The sequence below is a fragment of the Sphaeramia orbicularis genome, chromosome 16, assembly GCF_902148855.1.
Source record: "Sphaeramia orbicularis chromosome 16, fSphaOr1.1, whole genome shotgun sequence".
NCBI lineage: Eukaryota > Metazoa > Chordata > Actinopteri > Kurtiformes > Apogonidae > Sphaeramia > Sphaeramia orbicularis.
In genome coordinates this window covers 22681520-22697209 of record NC_043972.1, presented here as the reverse complement: position 1 = coordinate 22697209, position 15690 = coordinate 22681520, and the positions used below count along the sequence as shown (strand labels likewise).

The 15690-nt window shown below is 39.3% G+C and overlaps 1 protein-coding gene across 1 annotated transcript; it reads right to left on the bottom strand.

Moving 5' to 3' along the window:
• Positions 1-2742: 2742 nt before the first annotated feature.
• On the bottom strand, positions 2743-12962 carry LOC115435770 (NLR family CARD domain-containing protein 3-like). The gene is made up of 8 exons (XM_030158385.1): positions 12956-12962; positions 12090-12161; positions 9054-10854; positions 8216-8389; positions 7902-8075; positions 6449-6610; positions 5691-5737; positions 2743-3401 (listed from the first exon to the last, which is right to left on the bottom strand). The coding sequence occupies exons 1-8, from the start codon at positions 12960-12962 to the stop codon at positions 2860-2862; spliced, it is 2979 nt and encodes a 992-aa protein (XP_030014245.1). The 3' UTR covers positions 2743-2859.
• Positions 12963-15690: the final 2728 nt, after the last annotated feature.

The following is a 15690-nucleotide window of genomic DNA, read 5'->3' as shown; positions in this document are numbered from 1 at the left end:
AAGCTAACAGAGCTATAATGTAAACTATCAGCTGATGCAGAACATAAAGGTTATAAGATGTATTATTTTGACTGAAGGTATTCTGTCAGTACTTTGACTGAAGGGAAAAAAACTACTAATACTGATGTGTGTAAACAATGAGGTTTACACTATATTCAGTCAGTGATACAGTCTGTGGATACATAGCACTCTTTGGTTTTGGTCCTAAGTGTGTTCTGTAATGAGACTTCCTCCTACTGATTAGAGTCTGGAATGGCACTAATACATATAAACCCTTTAACATACCTCCAAAATGTTTCAAAGCCCTTTGGGGTGAATGTCAGAATTGTGATACTGGTCTACATAGATAAGTTGAAAATGACTTGAATCCTGAAGATCCTCATTGTTGTGTAAGCTCCCACAATCCTATGCAAGAGTATTTTAAAGATCCCACTGAACAACAACCCACTGCATTTAAGAGCAGGATTAAAACTGTCCCTGCAGATGAAACTTAGAGTTACTCAGGCTGCTCTGAGGTATGATGATATAGGCCTAGACTGGGAGACTCCTCATGATGAACTGACCTCCCCTCTGCTTCTCCTCCTGTCTGACCTCCCCTCTGCTCCTCTTCCTCTCTGACCTCCCCTCTGCTCCTCCTCCCGTCTGACCTCCCTTCTGCTCCTCTTCCTCTCTGACCTCCCTTCTGCTCCTCCTCCTGTCTGACCTCCCCTCTGCTCCTCCTCCCGTCTGACCTCCCCTCTGCTCCTCTTCCTCTCTGACCTCCCCTCTGCTCCTCCTCCCGTCTGACCTCCCTTCTGCTCCTCTTCCTCTCTGACCTCCCCTCTGCTCCTCCTCCTCTCTGACCTCCCCTCTGCTCCTCCTCCTCTCTGACCTCCCCTCTGCTCCTCCTCATTTTTGACCTCCTCCTTCATACATTAGGCAAGTTTTTGAGTTATACAATATTTCATTGTATTCATACACATGAATGTAACATCCAAAGGAAAATAAAACCAAAGTTTGTAAAAATAAATAAATAAATAAAACATGCAAATTACAGAGAAAGATATGAAACCGAATATCAAAGCATAACAACAGAATTATTTAAATGAATTACAACTCAATAATTACGAACATTACAGTACTACAGATTTTTTTTTAGTTTACCTTTATTTAATCAGGAAAAAAGCTCATTGTGATTGAAAATCTCTTTTTCAAGTGTGTCCTGGCCAAGACAGCAGCAGCAGAAGTTACATAAATAGAAATCACAGCCTTACATCCACACTAAAAATATACATAAAACACAATAAAAGTCAGTTCTAAAGCCATACATAAAACACTAAACTAAGAACATACATAAAAAACACCACCATTGTTTTCAAAGGTACTAAAAGTATAACAACAATGTTCCTTTAAAAGCATCTCAAAGTTGAACCCGATTCAACGATTTGGAACTTGTACAGATAACAGGTCCTGGGACCAGAGACTGTAGAATGACACTAATAATACAGTACAAATAGAGTTAGTTCACACTCACAGTGGTTTTGCAAAGCGTCAGTATACACTATAATGTTCTTCACCATGATTAATTGTGCTTTCTTCAGTGAATGATGCAGCTTGGTTTCATAGTGTTCATTCACTGGTGTTTTGGTGTGTTCTGGTACACCACCTTCCCCTGATGTGGAGAATTTGGAATATCAGTACTACTTAAAAACCCTGTAAAGGTCCAGTGGCTCAGTTCTGTTTTCACTAGCATATAATTACACTGAAATGACAGCTGTGTGTGTTACCTTAGAACCAGCTGTTTATGTAGAGTGTTATACATGGGGTTGTCATTTTCCTCTTTTCTTTGGTTTACAGCAGGTTGCGTCCAACAATAAGGTGGATTACTATCGCCTACTGTTTTTAATAACAGAGCCTCTTTTTTGCCTCCTTTTTTACAGTTTTGTATGTCCGAACCTGTTAATGTTGGTGCCATGATTACAGACAAACTCTCTTTTACAGAATTAAAACAGTTCTGTAAAGCAAAGTGGGCCAAAATTCCTCCACAGCAGGGTGTAAGACTCAGTAGCAGTTGTCATAAATGAGTGCAGTTGTTGCTGCCAAAAGTGGAACAGTCAGTTATTAGGTTTATGGGGCAATTACTTTTTTTTTACATAGGGCTAGGTATGTTTAGTTATCTTTTCCCCTCCATAAATGAAATCATTTAAAAACTTCATTTTTTATTTACTCACATCTCCTTTGTCTAATATTATAAGTTGTGTGATGATCTGAAAAATTTAAGTTTGATAAATATTCAAAAATCTAAGAAATCAGGAAGGTGGTAAATAACACTGGTTTACAAGGACAATGCTTCCAGACTAAAAGTAATGAAATTTTACCACATGAGAGTCACTGATAAAGAAAAATCAAGTCAAAAATGCTGGTTGGCTGAACTTTCCAAGATACAGCCTTGGGTCTAAATGTGAAATTCAAGAATTAACGAGATAATGGGTTTGACTCAAAAGGAATATTTGTCTCAGAGCTACAAGATCTCAAACACTGTCTGCACATTAGAATACATTCACTTTACAGGTTCTATTTAGTGGAAGATTTATAAATCTGTTATATAAATGTACATAAATCAATATATGTGTCATAACACTTTATCATATACCTTGAAAACATCAGCAAACCAGCACTTTTGTCATATGTTTTCCAATTAATCTTATTAAAATACGAAACATTTAGCACATTTAATCTCTGAAGCAAATAATTAAAAAAAAAAATTGTAGACCAGTGTAATTTTTTCACAGCATTATCAGTGCAAGGCAGCCCTCATCGTCAAAAGGAGCTGAGGAGTCATTACAACTTTCAAGTCTTGTTCATGTTTGACTCTTTCTCCTACATATCACACAGAGTCACGGTGTCGCCTGTTGTTTGAAACCTAAACCCGGCGTATAGAGGCTCAGTGAACGTGGTGTTGAAGGTGTGGATGTGGATCAGTGTGTCAGAGCAGACTCTGTAGAAGGACACCGAGCCGGCAGGACAGTCCACATAGACCGCAACTCGACCAGAGGGTGAGTAGGACGAGGAGTGGGGGTGGTTTGTTTGTATGTCATTGTGCCAAACAGAGTAACCACCACTGGAGCCGTCCAGAGTCCAGGATTGCTCATTCCTTCCATAGACACCATCTCTACTTATTCCCCTCCTGCTGATTCCTCTGTAAGCCACTGCTATATAAACCCATCCAGCCCACTCAACCTCCCAGTAACAACGCCCAGTCAGACCCCTGTCACACATCACCTGAGGGCATGCGTGCTCAAATCTGTCCAGATGATCTGGATAGTTCTGCCTCTCCGTCTGGTATGTCATTGTCCTATTGTTGTTGGACAGTCTGATGTTGTTATGAGCTGTGTTTATGTCCAGAGTGAGTGTACAAAGATCTGATGGAGAGAAAACAAAGAGAAAACATCTTATACTTTTATGACATTTCTTATAACTACGTCCACTCAGCAGGGCCCTGGTGTCCCTGAGCTGGGTGAGGTGACTTGGTCTGTTGAAATTGTCTTCCTAAGGGTCATGTGACTCACTCTAGTCTAGTCCGCACCTGGTACCAATTTGCCCATGGAGACCCCGGTTTGACACTATAGTGGCTCTGAGCATCAAACAACTACACAAACCCCTTCACACAATAAGGTGGGGATTCATAGAGGCATGCAATACCAATAATTTACAGGTATGTGTAGAAAGTTGGGCAAACCTTGGAAAAACAGCAAAATTTGGGGATTTTTTTTTTTTTTTATGATGTATTGCTAGCAGTATTAACTTTTTATATACAGTACAGGCCAAAAGTTTGGACACACCTTCTCATTCTTCACATTTTCTTTATTTTCATGACTATTTACATTGTAGATTCTCACTGAAGGCATCAAAACTATGAATGAACACGTGGAATTATGTACTTAACAAAAAAGTGTGAAATAACTGAAAACATCTCTTATATTCTAGTTTCTTCAAAGTAGCCACCCTTAGCTCTGATGACTGCCTTGCACACCCTTGGCATTCTCTTGATGAGCATCAAGAGGTAGTCACCTGAAATGGTTTTCACTTCATAGCTGTGCCTTGTCAGGGTTACTTAGTGGAATTTCTTGCCTTATTGATGGGGTTGGGACCATCAGTTGTGTTGTGCAGAAGTCAGGTTGATGCACAGCTGACAGCCCTATTGGACAACTGTTAGAATACATATTATGGCGAGAACCAATCAGCTAAGTAAAGACAAACGAGTGGCCATCATTACTTTAAGAAATGAAGGTCAGTCAGTCTAGAAAATTTCAAAAACTTTGAATGTGTCCCCAAGTGCAGTCGCAAAAACCATCAAGCGCTCCAACGAAACTGGCTCACATGAGGACCGCCCCAGGAAAGGAAGACCAAGAGTCACCTCTGATGCTGAAGATAAGTTCATCTGAGTCACCAGCCTCAGAAATCGCAAATTAACAGCAGCTCAGATTAGAGACCAGATGAATACCACACAGAGCTCTAGCAGCAGACACATCTCTACAACAACTGTTAAGAGGAGACTGTGTGAATCAGGCCTTCATGGTCAAATAGCTGCTAGGAAACCACTGCTCAGGAGAGGCAACAAACAGAAGAGATTTATTTGGGCCAAGAAACCCAAGGAATGGACATTAGACCAGTGGAAATCTGTGCTTTGGTCTGATGAGTCCAAATTTGAGATCTTTGGATCCAACCGCCGTGTCTTTGTGCGACGCAGAAAAGGTGAACGAATGGATGCTACATGCCTGGTTCCCACCGTGAAGCATGGAGGAGGAGGTGTGATGGTGTGGGGGTGCTTTGCTGGTGACGCTGTCGGGGATTTATTCAAGATTGAAGGCAACCTGAATCAGCATGGCTACCACAGCATCCTGAAGTGACATGCCATTCCATCCAGTTTGCGTTTAGTTGGACCATCATTTATGTTTCAACAGGACAATGACCCCAAACACACCTCCAGGCTGTGTGAGGGATATTTGACCAAGAAGGAGAGTGATGGAGTGCTGCGCCAGATGACCTGGCCTCCACAGTCACCGGACCTGAACCCAATCGAGATGGTTTGGGGTGAGCTGGACCGCAGAGTGAAGGAAAAAGGGCCAACAAGTGCTAAGCATCTCTGGGAACTTCTTCAAGACTGTTAGGAAACCATTTCAGGTGACTACCTCTTGATGCTCATCAAGAGAATGGCAAGAGTGTGCAAAGCAGTCATCAGAGCTAAGGGTGACTACTTTGAAGAAACTAGAATATAAGATATGTTTTCAGTTATTTCACACTTTTTTGTTAAGTACATAATTCCACATGTGTTCATTCATAGTTTTGATGCCTTCAGTGAGAATCTACAATGTAAATAGTCATGAAAATAAAGAAAATGCAAAGAATGAGAAGGTGTGTCCAAACTTTTGGCCTGTACTGTACTTTTTATTATTTTACCCTCTTTTTCCATATCCTGCTCCTTACATCTTTTCAATAAAAAAAAAATCACTAGATCATTTTTCATGGTGTGCCCAGTTTTTTTCATACAGCTGTATGCTCCAAAATCAATATAACAAATAATTTAATGTCGACATACTTTGCTGATTCACCTGTGATTAATGATGAAATGTCATCTAGGAAGTACTTTGTATTTAACACAAACTGTGTGCCGTTGTGTTCATCACAGAGTAAATTAAAGCCATACTTACACTTCCTCAGACCAGGTTTTAACCACTGCTCTCCATCATGGTCCACACTGTAAGAAGAAATACATTTATTTTCCCTCCAACATGAGACCAAACATCTGTTCAACCTGAGACCAATCCAAACATGCAAAGGAGAATCTACACATTAGAAATAAACCATTCTACTCCTGCTCCATTTGCTATCTAAACAACTCCATTTTGTGTTTGCTTCAGTCAGTTCATAGTAGGTTGGACACAAACTAGCAAATCTGGAGCCCATTTCAGCCTCCATGTCCCCACTCTCATGATATATGAGACATCATTAGACCCTTTTCTACCAGATTCCCAAGAACATTTATTACTGGGAAGTTATTTACCTGGGCAAAAGACATTCTGGTAATCTGCATGCTTTGTGTTTCCACTGCACCTGTTGAGATGCAGTGGAAACACAAAGTTCCTGGAAATTTTATTTAAAAAATGAGGCTCAGTCGTTTGGAGTCATCAGCTCAAAGTCCCACTGAATTTGTTTAGAGTGTAATTGGCAAATACATGTGAACACATGGCACACAGCCCCACCCTTAAGAATACTGGGTAATCTGAAAAGTCCTATCCTTCTACCAGAAACTTTGTTTAGGGAAAATTTTGGGATGAGGGTGGTTTTTTAACCCAGGTAATTTTCGCTGAAACATGCCAAGGTATTTCAAAGTTCCAAGTAAAGTAAACACTTCTGACACCGTTCTTACAGTGGAAAAAGGGCTACAGAGTGTGAGTTCTGTTCATACTTCAGAACGTCCAGTTTCAAGTGTGGATCCTGAAGAAGCTTCACCCCCGAGTCTCCTGGATGGTTATAGCTGAGGTCCAGTTCCCTGAGATGAGATGGATTGGAGCTCAGAGCTGAGGCCAAAGAAGCACAGCTTTCCTCTGTGATCAAACATCCTGACAGTCTGAAAATCAAAAGGTCAGTTGGACAATGTATGTGTTTAAATGTGCAGCAATATTTTAACAAATCAGCCATAACATTCTGACACTGATAGGAGTCGTGGTAATAACATTGATCATTTCATGACAGAGGGACCTTTCACTGGGTTGGATATATTAGACAGCAAGTCAACATTTGGCCGAAGCTGGTGTGTTGGAAGCAGTAAAATGAGCAACATAAGGACCTGAGTGACTTTGACCAGGTCCATATTGTAACAGTGACGATTGGGTCAGAGCATCTCCACAACTGCAGGTCCTATTGGGTGTTCCTGGTCTGCAGTGGTTAGTACCGACCAAAAATGGACAAAAGAAAGACATCCCAATCTGAGGCCAATTGATTAGGAGGTGTTGGACAAATAAATCTGATCCAGGGAGATCCACCTCTCTTCTTACAGGACTTCACGGATCTGCTGCCATCATCTTGGTCCAGATACCACAGCACACCTTCAGAGGTCTGGTGGAGTCTAGGCCATGGGTCAAAGCTGCTTATGTGGAAAAAAGGGAAACCTACACAATATTAGACAGGTGTGATAATGTTATGGTCCCACAGATGCTGGATTGGCTGAAATCTGGTTGCTGTTCTTTAGATACTTCTGGTAGGTACTAACCACTTTATACTGGGAATAGACAACAAGATCTGGAGAAGCTCTGACCCAATGATTTGATATCAGAATTTCTCTCTTGTCAAAGTTGCTCAGATCCCTACTCTTGCCCATTGTTCTGTTTCTAACATATCAGCTTCAAGGACTAAATGTTCACTTGCTGACTAACGTATCCACCCACTGACAGGTCCCACTGTAGTGAGATGATCAAAATGAATACCCCTTTGCCTGTCAGTGGTCGGAGTGTTATAGCTTTTAAACAACATGTTCTATCTAGATACAGTATTTAATTTTTTTAAGATCAGTATGGGAAAAAAAAAAGTCAAAAATGAGTATAGTTGATGACCTGAGAGTCTCCAGGCCACAGTGTGTGCTCTTCAGTCCATCAGAGAGAATCCCCACCCCTGAATCCTTCAGGTCGTTGTTGCTGAGGTCGAGATGTCTCAGAGTACAGGACACAGAGCTGAGAACTGAAGACAAAACTTCACAGCTTCTCTGTGACAGGTTACAGCCAGTCAACCTAAAGAAACATATGCATTCCAAAACACTAGCCTTTAGATTAAAAGTGATCATACAAGGAAAGTTTGTATTTGCTCTTAGATAATCAAGTCAATTTCAAAGACTTGTGAATCACTTCAAAGAGTTGGAATTGTACCTGAGAGTCTCCAGTGTACAGTTGGTACTCTTCATTCCATCAGACAGACTCCTCACTCCTGAGTCTGTCAGATCATTATTACTTAGGTCCAGGACTCTCAGACTAGACAATTTGTGGCTGATAACTGAAGCCAGACTTTTACAGCCACTGTCTGTCAGGTAACAGCCACTCAAACTTTAAAGTAAAGAACAGGAACATTAGGCTTTACCTTTGATGTGTTTGGTGTAAAAGCTCAGCTTTAACTGATTTAAACAGTAAATCACTTTGAAGAAATTCCTTTATGAGTCATTTTGTACCAAGAGTTGAAATCTGACCTGAGTTCCTCCAGTGTACAGGTAGTCTTCTTTAGTCCATCACACAGAAAACTCACTCCTGAATCTGGTAGTTCATTGTTACTCAGGTCCAATTGTCTTATATTGGAAGACTCAGAGCTGAGAACTGAGGACAGGGCTTCACAACTTGTCTCTGACAAATTACAGCCACTCAGTCTGAAAATAAATCAAAGATTGTTATGTCTCACTGGAAGATAAAGCAATATATTAAAACAATCTGCCAGGCACAACAAACCTCACCCCTCGTACGTATTGTAGCTTATTTTGACATCGATCCAGCTGATGTCATCATGTCTATGCATGTAGTGATGTCAGCATATCAATTGCCTCTATATATGTGCCAAGTTTGAGATAAATTGAAAAAAAAATTGATGTTTTTATAGACATTTGGAATGTTGCCCATTATAAGTAAATGGGAGAAAAAAAGTTTTGAAAAATTCAGAAAAATTGGAACTTTGACCTACTTTTCCCAAAATGTAATTACATCTATTCTGGGTCACTGGAAATCTATAAACCCGGTTTGGTATGAATTCAACCAAGAGTTTTGCTGCTACAGACATGTGAAATTTCACCCATTATAAGTAAATGGGAAAAAAAAAAGATTTTTAAAAATCATTTAAAAAAAAATTGAGCTTTGACCTACTGTTCCCAAAATGTAATCAGATCTATTCTTGGTCACTCAAAATCTACAAACCCAATTTAGTATGAATTCAACCAATAGTTTGCTGCTAGAGTGTAAACAAACAAACAAACTGAACCAAAAACAATACCCCTTGCCTCCCCTTCGGGGGGTGGGGTAATACACTTTCTCTGTACTCACAGAGCTTTCTTGGAGGCTTTGACCACTGGCAGCATTCTTATAAGAGCCTCCTTTGAAGCAGAATATTTCCTCAGGTCAAACACATCCAGATCTTTTTCTGATGACAGTAAGATGAAGACCAGAGCTGACCACTGAGCAGGAGACAAAGTCTTTGTGTCAATATGTCCTGAACTCAGGTAGTGTTGGATCTGATCCACCAAAGAATGATCATTCAGTTCATTCAGGCAGTGGAACAGATTTATGCTTCTCTCTGCAGACAGATTCTCACTGATCTTCTTCTTGATGTGCTCAGCTGTTTCCCAGTTGGTTTTTGTGCTACTTCCTGTCCGTTTCAGCAGACCTCGCAGCAGACTCTGATTGGTTTGCAGTGAAAGACCCAGAAGGAATCGGAGAAACAAATCCAGGTGTCCATTTGGACTCTGTAAGGCCTTGTCCACAGCAGTCTGATAGAAGGTGGTCTCTGCAGATTCTGAACTCTGGGATGTTGTTTGTTCCTCTGACAGCAGATTGACTCCAGTGTTGATGAAGGTAAGATAAACATGGAGAGCAGCCAGAAACTCCTGAACAGTCAGGTGGACGAAGCAGAACACGGTGTCCTCATACAACCCACTTTCTACTTTGAAGATCTCTGTGAACACTCCTGAGTAACATGTGGCGGCTTCAATATCAATGCCACACTCTGTCAGGTCTGATTCATAGAAGATCAGGTTTCCTTTCTGAAGCTGCTTAAAAGCCAGTTTTCCCAGAGATTCAATCATCTTCATGGTATCTGGATTCCAGGCAGAATCTCTCTCAGATCTTCCACCATACTTCACATTCTTCAGTTTGGCCTGAACCACCAGGAAGTGGATGAACATCTCAGTCAGAGTCCTTGGCAGATCCCATCTCCCATTTCTGGTTTCCAACACTTTCTTGAGAACTGTAGCAGTGATCCAGCAGAAGACTGGGATGTGGCACATGATGTGGAGGCTTCGTAAAGTCTTGATGTGAGAGATGACTGAATTGGCTTCCTTCTCAGTGCTGAACCTCTTCCTGAGGTATTCCTCCTTCTGGTCATCAGTGAATCCCTTAATCTCTGTCACCATGTCAACACACTCAGCAGGGATCTGATTGGCTGCTGCAGGTCGTGTGGTTATCCAGATGTGAGTGGAGGGAAGCAGTCCCCCTCTGATGAGGTTTATAAGCAACACATCTACTGAGGCTGACTCTGTGATATCAGTGAGGATCTGAGTTTTGTGGAAGTCCAGAGGAATTCGACACTCATCCAGGCCATCAAAGATCAGCACAACCTGGTTTTCATTGTCTTCAAATATAGAAGTTACTGCTTCTTTTGTTTGTTTATAGAAGTGATGAATAAGTTCCACCAAGCTGAACTTTTTCTCTTTCAGCACATTCAGCTGTTTGAAAGTGAATGGAAATGTGAAGTGTATGTTCTGGTTGGCTTTGTCGTTAGCCCAGTCCAGACAGAACTTCTGTGTTAAAACTGTTTTTCCAATGCCAGCCACTCCCTTCGTCAGTACTGTTCTGACCTCTGTTGGTTCATCTCCGTCAGCTGAGTTTTTAAAGATGTCATTACATGAAATGGTTTCTTCTGGTCTGTCTGTGTTCCTGGAAGCTGTTTCAATCTGTCTGACCTCATGTTCTGTGTTAACCTCTCCAGCCTCTCCACTTATGATCCAGAGTGTTGTGTACATCTTATCAAAATCTGTTTTAGGTCCTGTTTGTGTGATTCTCTCATGGATCCTCTCATACTTTCTCTTCAGGATGGATTTCACATTTTGTCGACACCAGGCAAGATTCTCTAGAGTGAACAAGAAAGAAAGTAAAGTAGAGGGTTTATTAGTCAGTGTCAGTTGGTCAAACATTTTTTTATTATGTATCATAATTATGCATATCGGTACCTCTGATTTCTGTATGATTATGTTTCCATTAGATTTACACAATCTCTCACTGCTTGATGCTCATCTGAATCTAGTAAGAACGTTGTGTCCATTATCCTTACACGGGTCGGACAGTTTCTGTCTTACTGATTCAATTAGTACTGCACACTACGTGGGTAAATTTGGTACAGCACGCAGCATGCTGGTTTTACACCCGTATTATTTTTACTCCCATTAACTTTGTAGTTTTGAATATCCACATAAAGTGAAATTTACTATAGTAAATGATAAATAAACAGTAAATTCAGTATGACAGGTTTTACTACCTGATCACTGCTGGATGTCTACATCAAAAACAATGCCTTTGTGTAGGCCCGACAGTTTGGAACATAGGCGTAATTCTTAGGGTTTAAAAAAAATACAGGGGTAAAAATTGTACAGCGGCACGGCACGCACAGCTTCTTTTTGAAAATAGTAGGCTTATTATATATTATACATATGTACAGGTATAATAAGTCTAATGTGATGGTGAGGATTTTTTGCATCAAACGTATGGTGTGGTGGCAAGGAACCTTACCAACGGAAACACTGGATACTGTGGCGTATTTGCCGCATTGCATTGTGGGCACTTGACATTTTACTGATTGTGTTCTGTTTTATGTGCAGGGGTTCAAGGGGGGGTTATGTTAATGTTTATTTATGTTAATGTGTCTGTTTAACAATGCTTATTGATCTTTTTATGTTTATTTTTAGTTTTTGTTAATATGATACTATTAGTCAAACCTGTAGGCCGAACAGTGCCTTACCTGTTTGTTGCTGGTTAGCTCTTATTCATACTCTATTACTGAAACCTTTGGCATTTCAAACTAAAAGCACTTTCTACCCACTTTGAAACTCCCAACATTTTTCCTTCAAAGTGCAGGTGCAACAACACTGCCTTAATCAGTCGTAACCACCTTAGGGATCACATCAAGAGGTTTCTGAAAATCATCTCGCGACCCCCACTTTGGGAACCCCTGCCCCAGAGGAGCAAAAGGCTGTAAATCATCTCATTGTTGTTTTCTGTGTTTTCAGCTGGTCTTGAGATAAATCCAATCAACAGGTCTCAGTTATAAAGTGCCATGTTCTCTTTCCTGCTGCCATTATCTGAGCTCACCTTTTTTCTGGTCCTCATTAAGACCATCAGAAGATCCTGTGAGACCCGCTGCTCCATTCTCAGTGGATGTTTCTGAAAATGACCATGTGGTTCACGATTTGGTTGGTAATGTTGACACAGATGTAATGTCATATGAAATCATGGGAAAAATGTCGTAAATACTTTAAGCAAGATTCTTGATTTCCTTCAATCTCAACAATGGCTGACAGTAGCTTCATTAACCAACTAATGTCTTTACTTTGGAAAGAAATTATTAACGGTTGTTTTTTAAGACTGTGAACCAGAAGTTGGGAACAGAGTGAAGTAATATGTGATTTTTACAGTATCTGTACAAGTTGATGACATCAACACCAGCTTTTGAAAATCTTATGTCCCATTATAATGTAATATATCCTTTCATACCCTATGTAGTCATAAGACTTGGTAAAGACTTACCAGTAGAGGTGCATGGGTGTAAATTCTTCACAAGATCATGTCTTCCCATCTTCTCTAAAATCAGCACTGCAACTCTTATACAGTCTGTCTCATAGGTCTGCCACATCAGGTCTACTACCTTGCACCTGTTCGCATTCTCCAGTTGACTTTTTGGGATTCGTTGGAAGCTTGCCTGTCCCAAATTTAGGAACCACTTAAACTCATCAAGTTCGTCATCTACCAGATCCTTCAGAGTTTCCCACAAGGTCTCTTTAAATTTCTCCATCTGTCCTCCCTGTAAACATCCAAATTAATATTCTTTATCTCAGAGCTGCCTTTCCCAAACTTTGTCAAAGAAATACATAAACAATGAAAACTCACCAAAGTCTAAAAATGAAATGTAGTGGAGAGGCTTCAGTCATCCACCATGCATCAAGACAAAGTACTCCTACTCGTCATCTTCCGCTTATCTGGTCAAGACAAAGTGTTAAGTCAATTAATTATGCATGTTTGCTTCATGTGTCTGTTAGTGGGTGATGGTGTATGGTTCTGTAGCAGCTGCTCAATGTTGGAAGCATTTATTTATCAGTATTGGGCCTCTAAAACATCTTTCAAAGCACTTGGTATTGGATGGATGGATGGATGGATGGATAGATGGATGGATGGATGGATGGATGGATATTTTATTTATTTAAAAGGTTTCATCCATTTCTTTTTTTAATTGGCTATTGAATACCCATAAAACAAATGACATATCAACCAACTGATTATTCTGCTACAATACAGCCATCATAACGAGATATAGGTCATTTTCATTAGTGTTAGGCCTGTAAAACATCTTTCAAACCAGTTTGTTATTATGGCAAACTGATCTAATTTGTACTGAATATTGTCTGTCTGTCTGTCTGTCTGTCTATCTATCTATCTATCTATCTATCTATCTATCTATCTATCTATCTATCTATCTATCTATCTATCTATCTATCTATCTATCTATCTATCTATCTATCTATCTATCTATCTATCTATCTATCTATCTATCTATCTATCTATCTATCTATCTATCTATCTATCTATCTATCTATCTATCTATCTATCTATCTATCTATCTATCTATCTATCTATCTATCTATCTATCTATCTATCTATCTATCTATCTTATCTTATCTTATCTTATCTTATCTTATCTTATCTTATCTTATCTTATCTTATCTTATCTTATCTTATCTTATCTTATCTTATCTTATCTTATCTTATCTTATCTTATCTTATCTTATCTTATCTTATCTTATCTTATCTTATCTTATCTTATCTTATCTTATCTTATCTTATCTTATCTTATCTTATCTTATCTTATCTTATCTATGATGATTTTATAATATAGTTTTTTGTACATGTGCATTTTTGTCCATGTGACCAGAGGGTGCAAAATGTATCATGGGAAAATAAAACACAAAGACACCGGATTTTAAAAATATAACTGAACGGAAACCTTTCTGCCAAATTTCATGCTAAAAGCTGCAACACAACCATGATCAACAAATTAAAAAAAAAAAAAAAAAAAGAAAAATGGACAAAAATGCTTGAGGGGGACCTAAGGGTTAAGTCATTTTCCTTACAGTGTCGTACAGTTTCCTTTTATAATATCATACAATTGTGTTCCATGTACAGAAGTGAAAGTACTTGTGTAATCATTGTCAGTTGTGATTGATGGGAAACTGATGTTGATGTGAGAGTCTCAGCTGTGTGAATCTGTTTAACATATAAAGTCTATCCTGCTCATTAAATCTATGTTAAAGTGGATAAAAGAAACAGTAGGACCCACTTCATCTGATATTTTTTAGTGCTCAGAACAACCATCTGCATGTTACGATTATGAAGAGAAATCATGTTTTGGAGGCAAAAAAGGTAAATATTTTCAGATCTGCAAGGTTTTCTAATAATTTGGTCTACCAATGTAATTATATATACTGTTCCCAGTGAAGTTGGAAAAAAATATTTTTACCTCTTCTCTTGAAATAATTGTGAGAATGTGATTTATTCTTGATAGATAAAGTGTAACTGGGACTCAGTATGTAATCATTGCATTTGGTGAAAGGTGATTACAATCTGTACAAACAGGAATAACAGAGGACTGTATCTGCCTTGGTTTTGTTCATTCATAAGCTTTTATGTGCTAACCTGGACTGCAATTTGGATGAAGAAAACTTTATTTTCTGTAAACGAAATATGAAAATTTACTGCAAGCTTGCTAAAATATGATAACGTTAGATAGACATGACATGGCTGCCTCGGAAAACCCGTGGGCGTTTTCATTACAAGCCTGTGTTGAAAAGAAAACCCATACCGCCATTTTGAGAGACATGAATCGTCATTTTTCTGTACTTTCATTAATCTAAATGTAATGTCGGGTGGTGTTTCCTCAACATATACTTCAGTCCTTAGACATTATCATTAGTAGTAGGGGTATAGCAGTGCAAAATGAAGGAAAATTATTACAGTAATGAACAAAATAAACCAAAAAAAACTGCAGCCTGACAAAAAAAGAGCAAAAGAGAACAAAAACGCATTGAACTGAATCAAATTGGTCTTTAAATATTCAACCATGTCAGTGCATTCTAATTTGATATGTGAACACATTGGGAAAGAAATATATTTTTCTATAAAGTCCGATAGAATCATGTGTCAGAACCTGCTGTCGACATTAATCACCAAAGACTATGGAGTCTACTTACAGAAAACTAGAATCCAGGAAAGTCTTCACCCAGCTGAAGCCAGAGTCAGAGCAGACTAAAGGTGATGAACGTGAACCTTCTTCATCTACTTGGAGCTACTACTTGTCTGTTTCTTGTCTGCTGAAGTATAAAAAAATACCCTTCCTCAGAAGAACAAGGCTGAATACGTGACTTAAAGCTCACCATCTCACTACTTTTAAAAAAGAGTGGGCTTTTTGTGCTGAATAGTCGGTTGCTGATTGGCTCCAGTCATCATTTCCTGTTTTCAAACATCACAGGCTCTTCGCCTCTAACCCCTTCCTGAACTGTGATCTGATTTGACCAGGCTTTGTGTAGTGAATATTCTACATGGAAAGAAAACCCATTCACTTTCTTATGTGTAATAGGCTACAGCAAGGGGGTAGTTCTATTTTAACAGTGGACCTGAAATGAAGAAATTAACCCATAAAGAC

Bases quoted from the DNA above. Each gene is read 5' to 3' on its own strand.
- LOC115435770 (XM_030158385.1), bottom strand. The intron at 10,855-12,089 runs GTGAGCTCAGAT...TGTTCACTCTAG, and splicing joins TAATGAGGACCAGAAAAAAG to AGAATCTTGCCTGGTGTCGA. The intron at 8,076-8,215 runs GTCAGATTTCAA...TTTACTTTAAAG, and splicing joins TGTACACTGGAGGAACTCAG to TTTGAGTGGCTGTTACCTGA.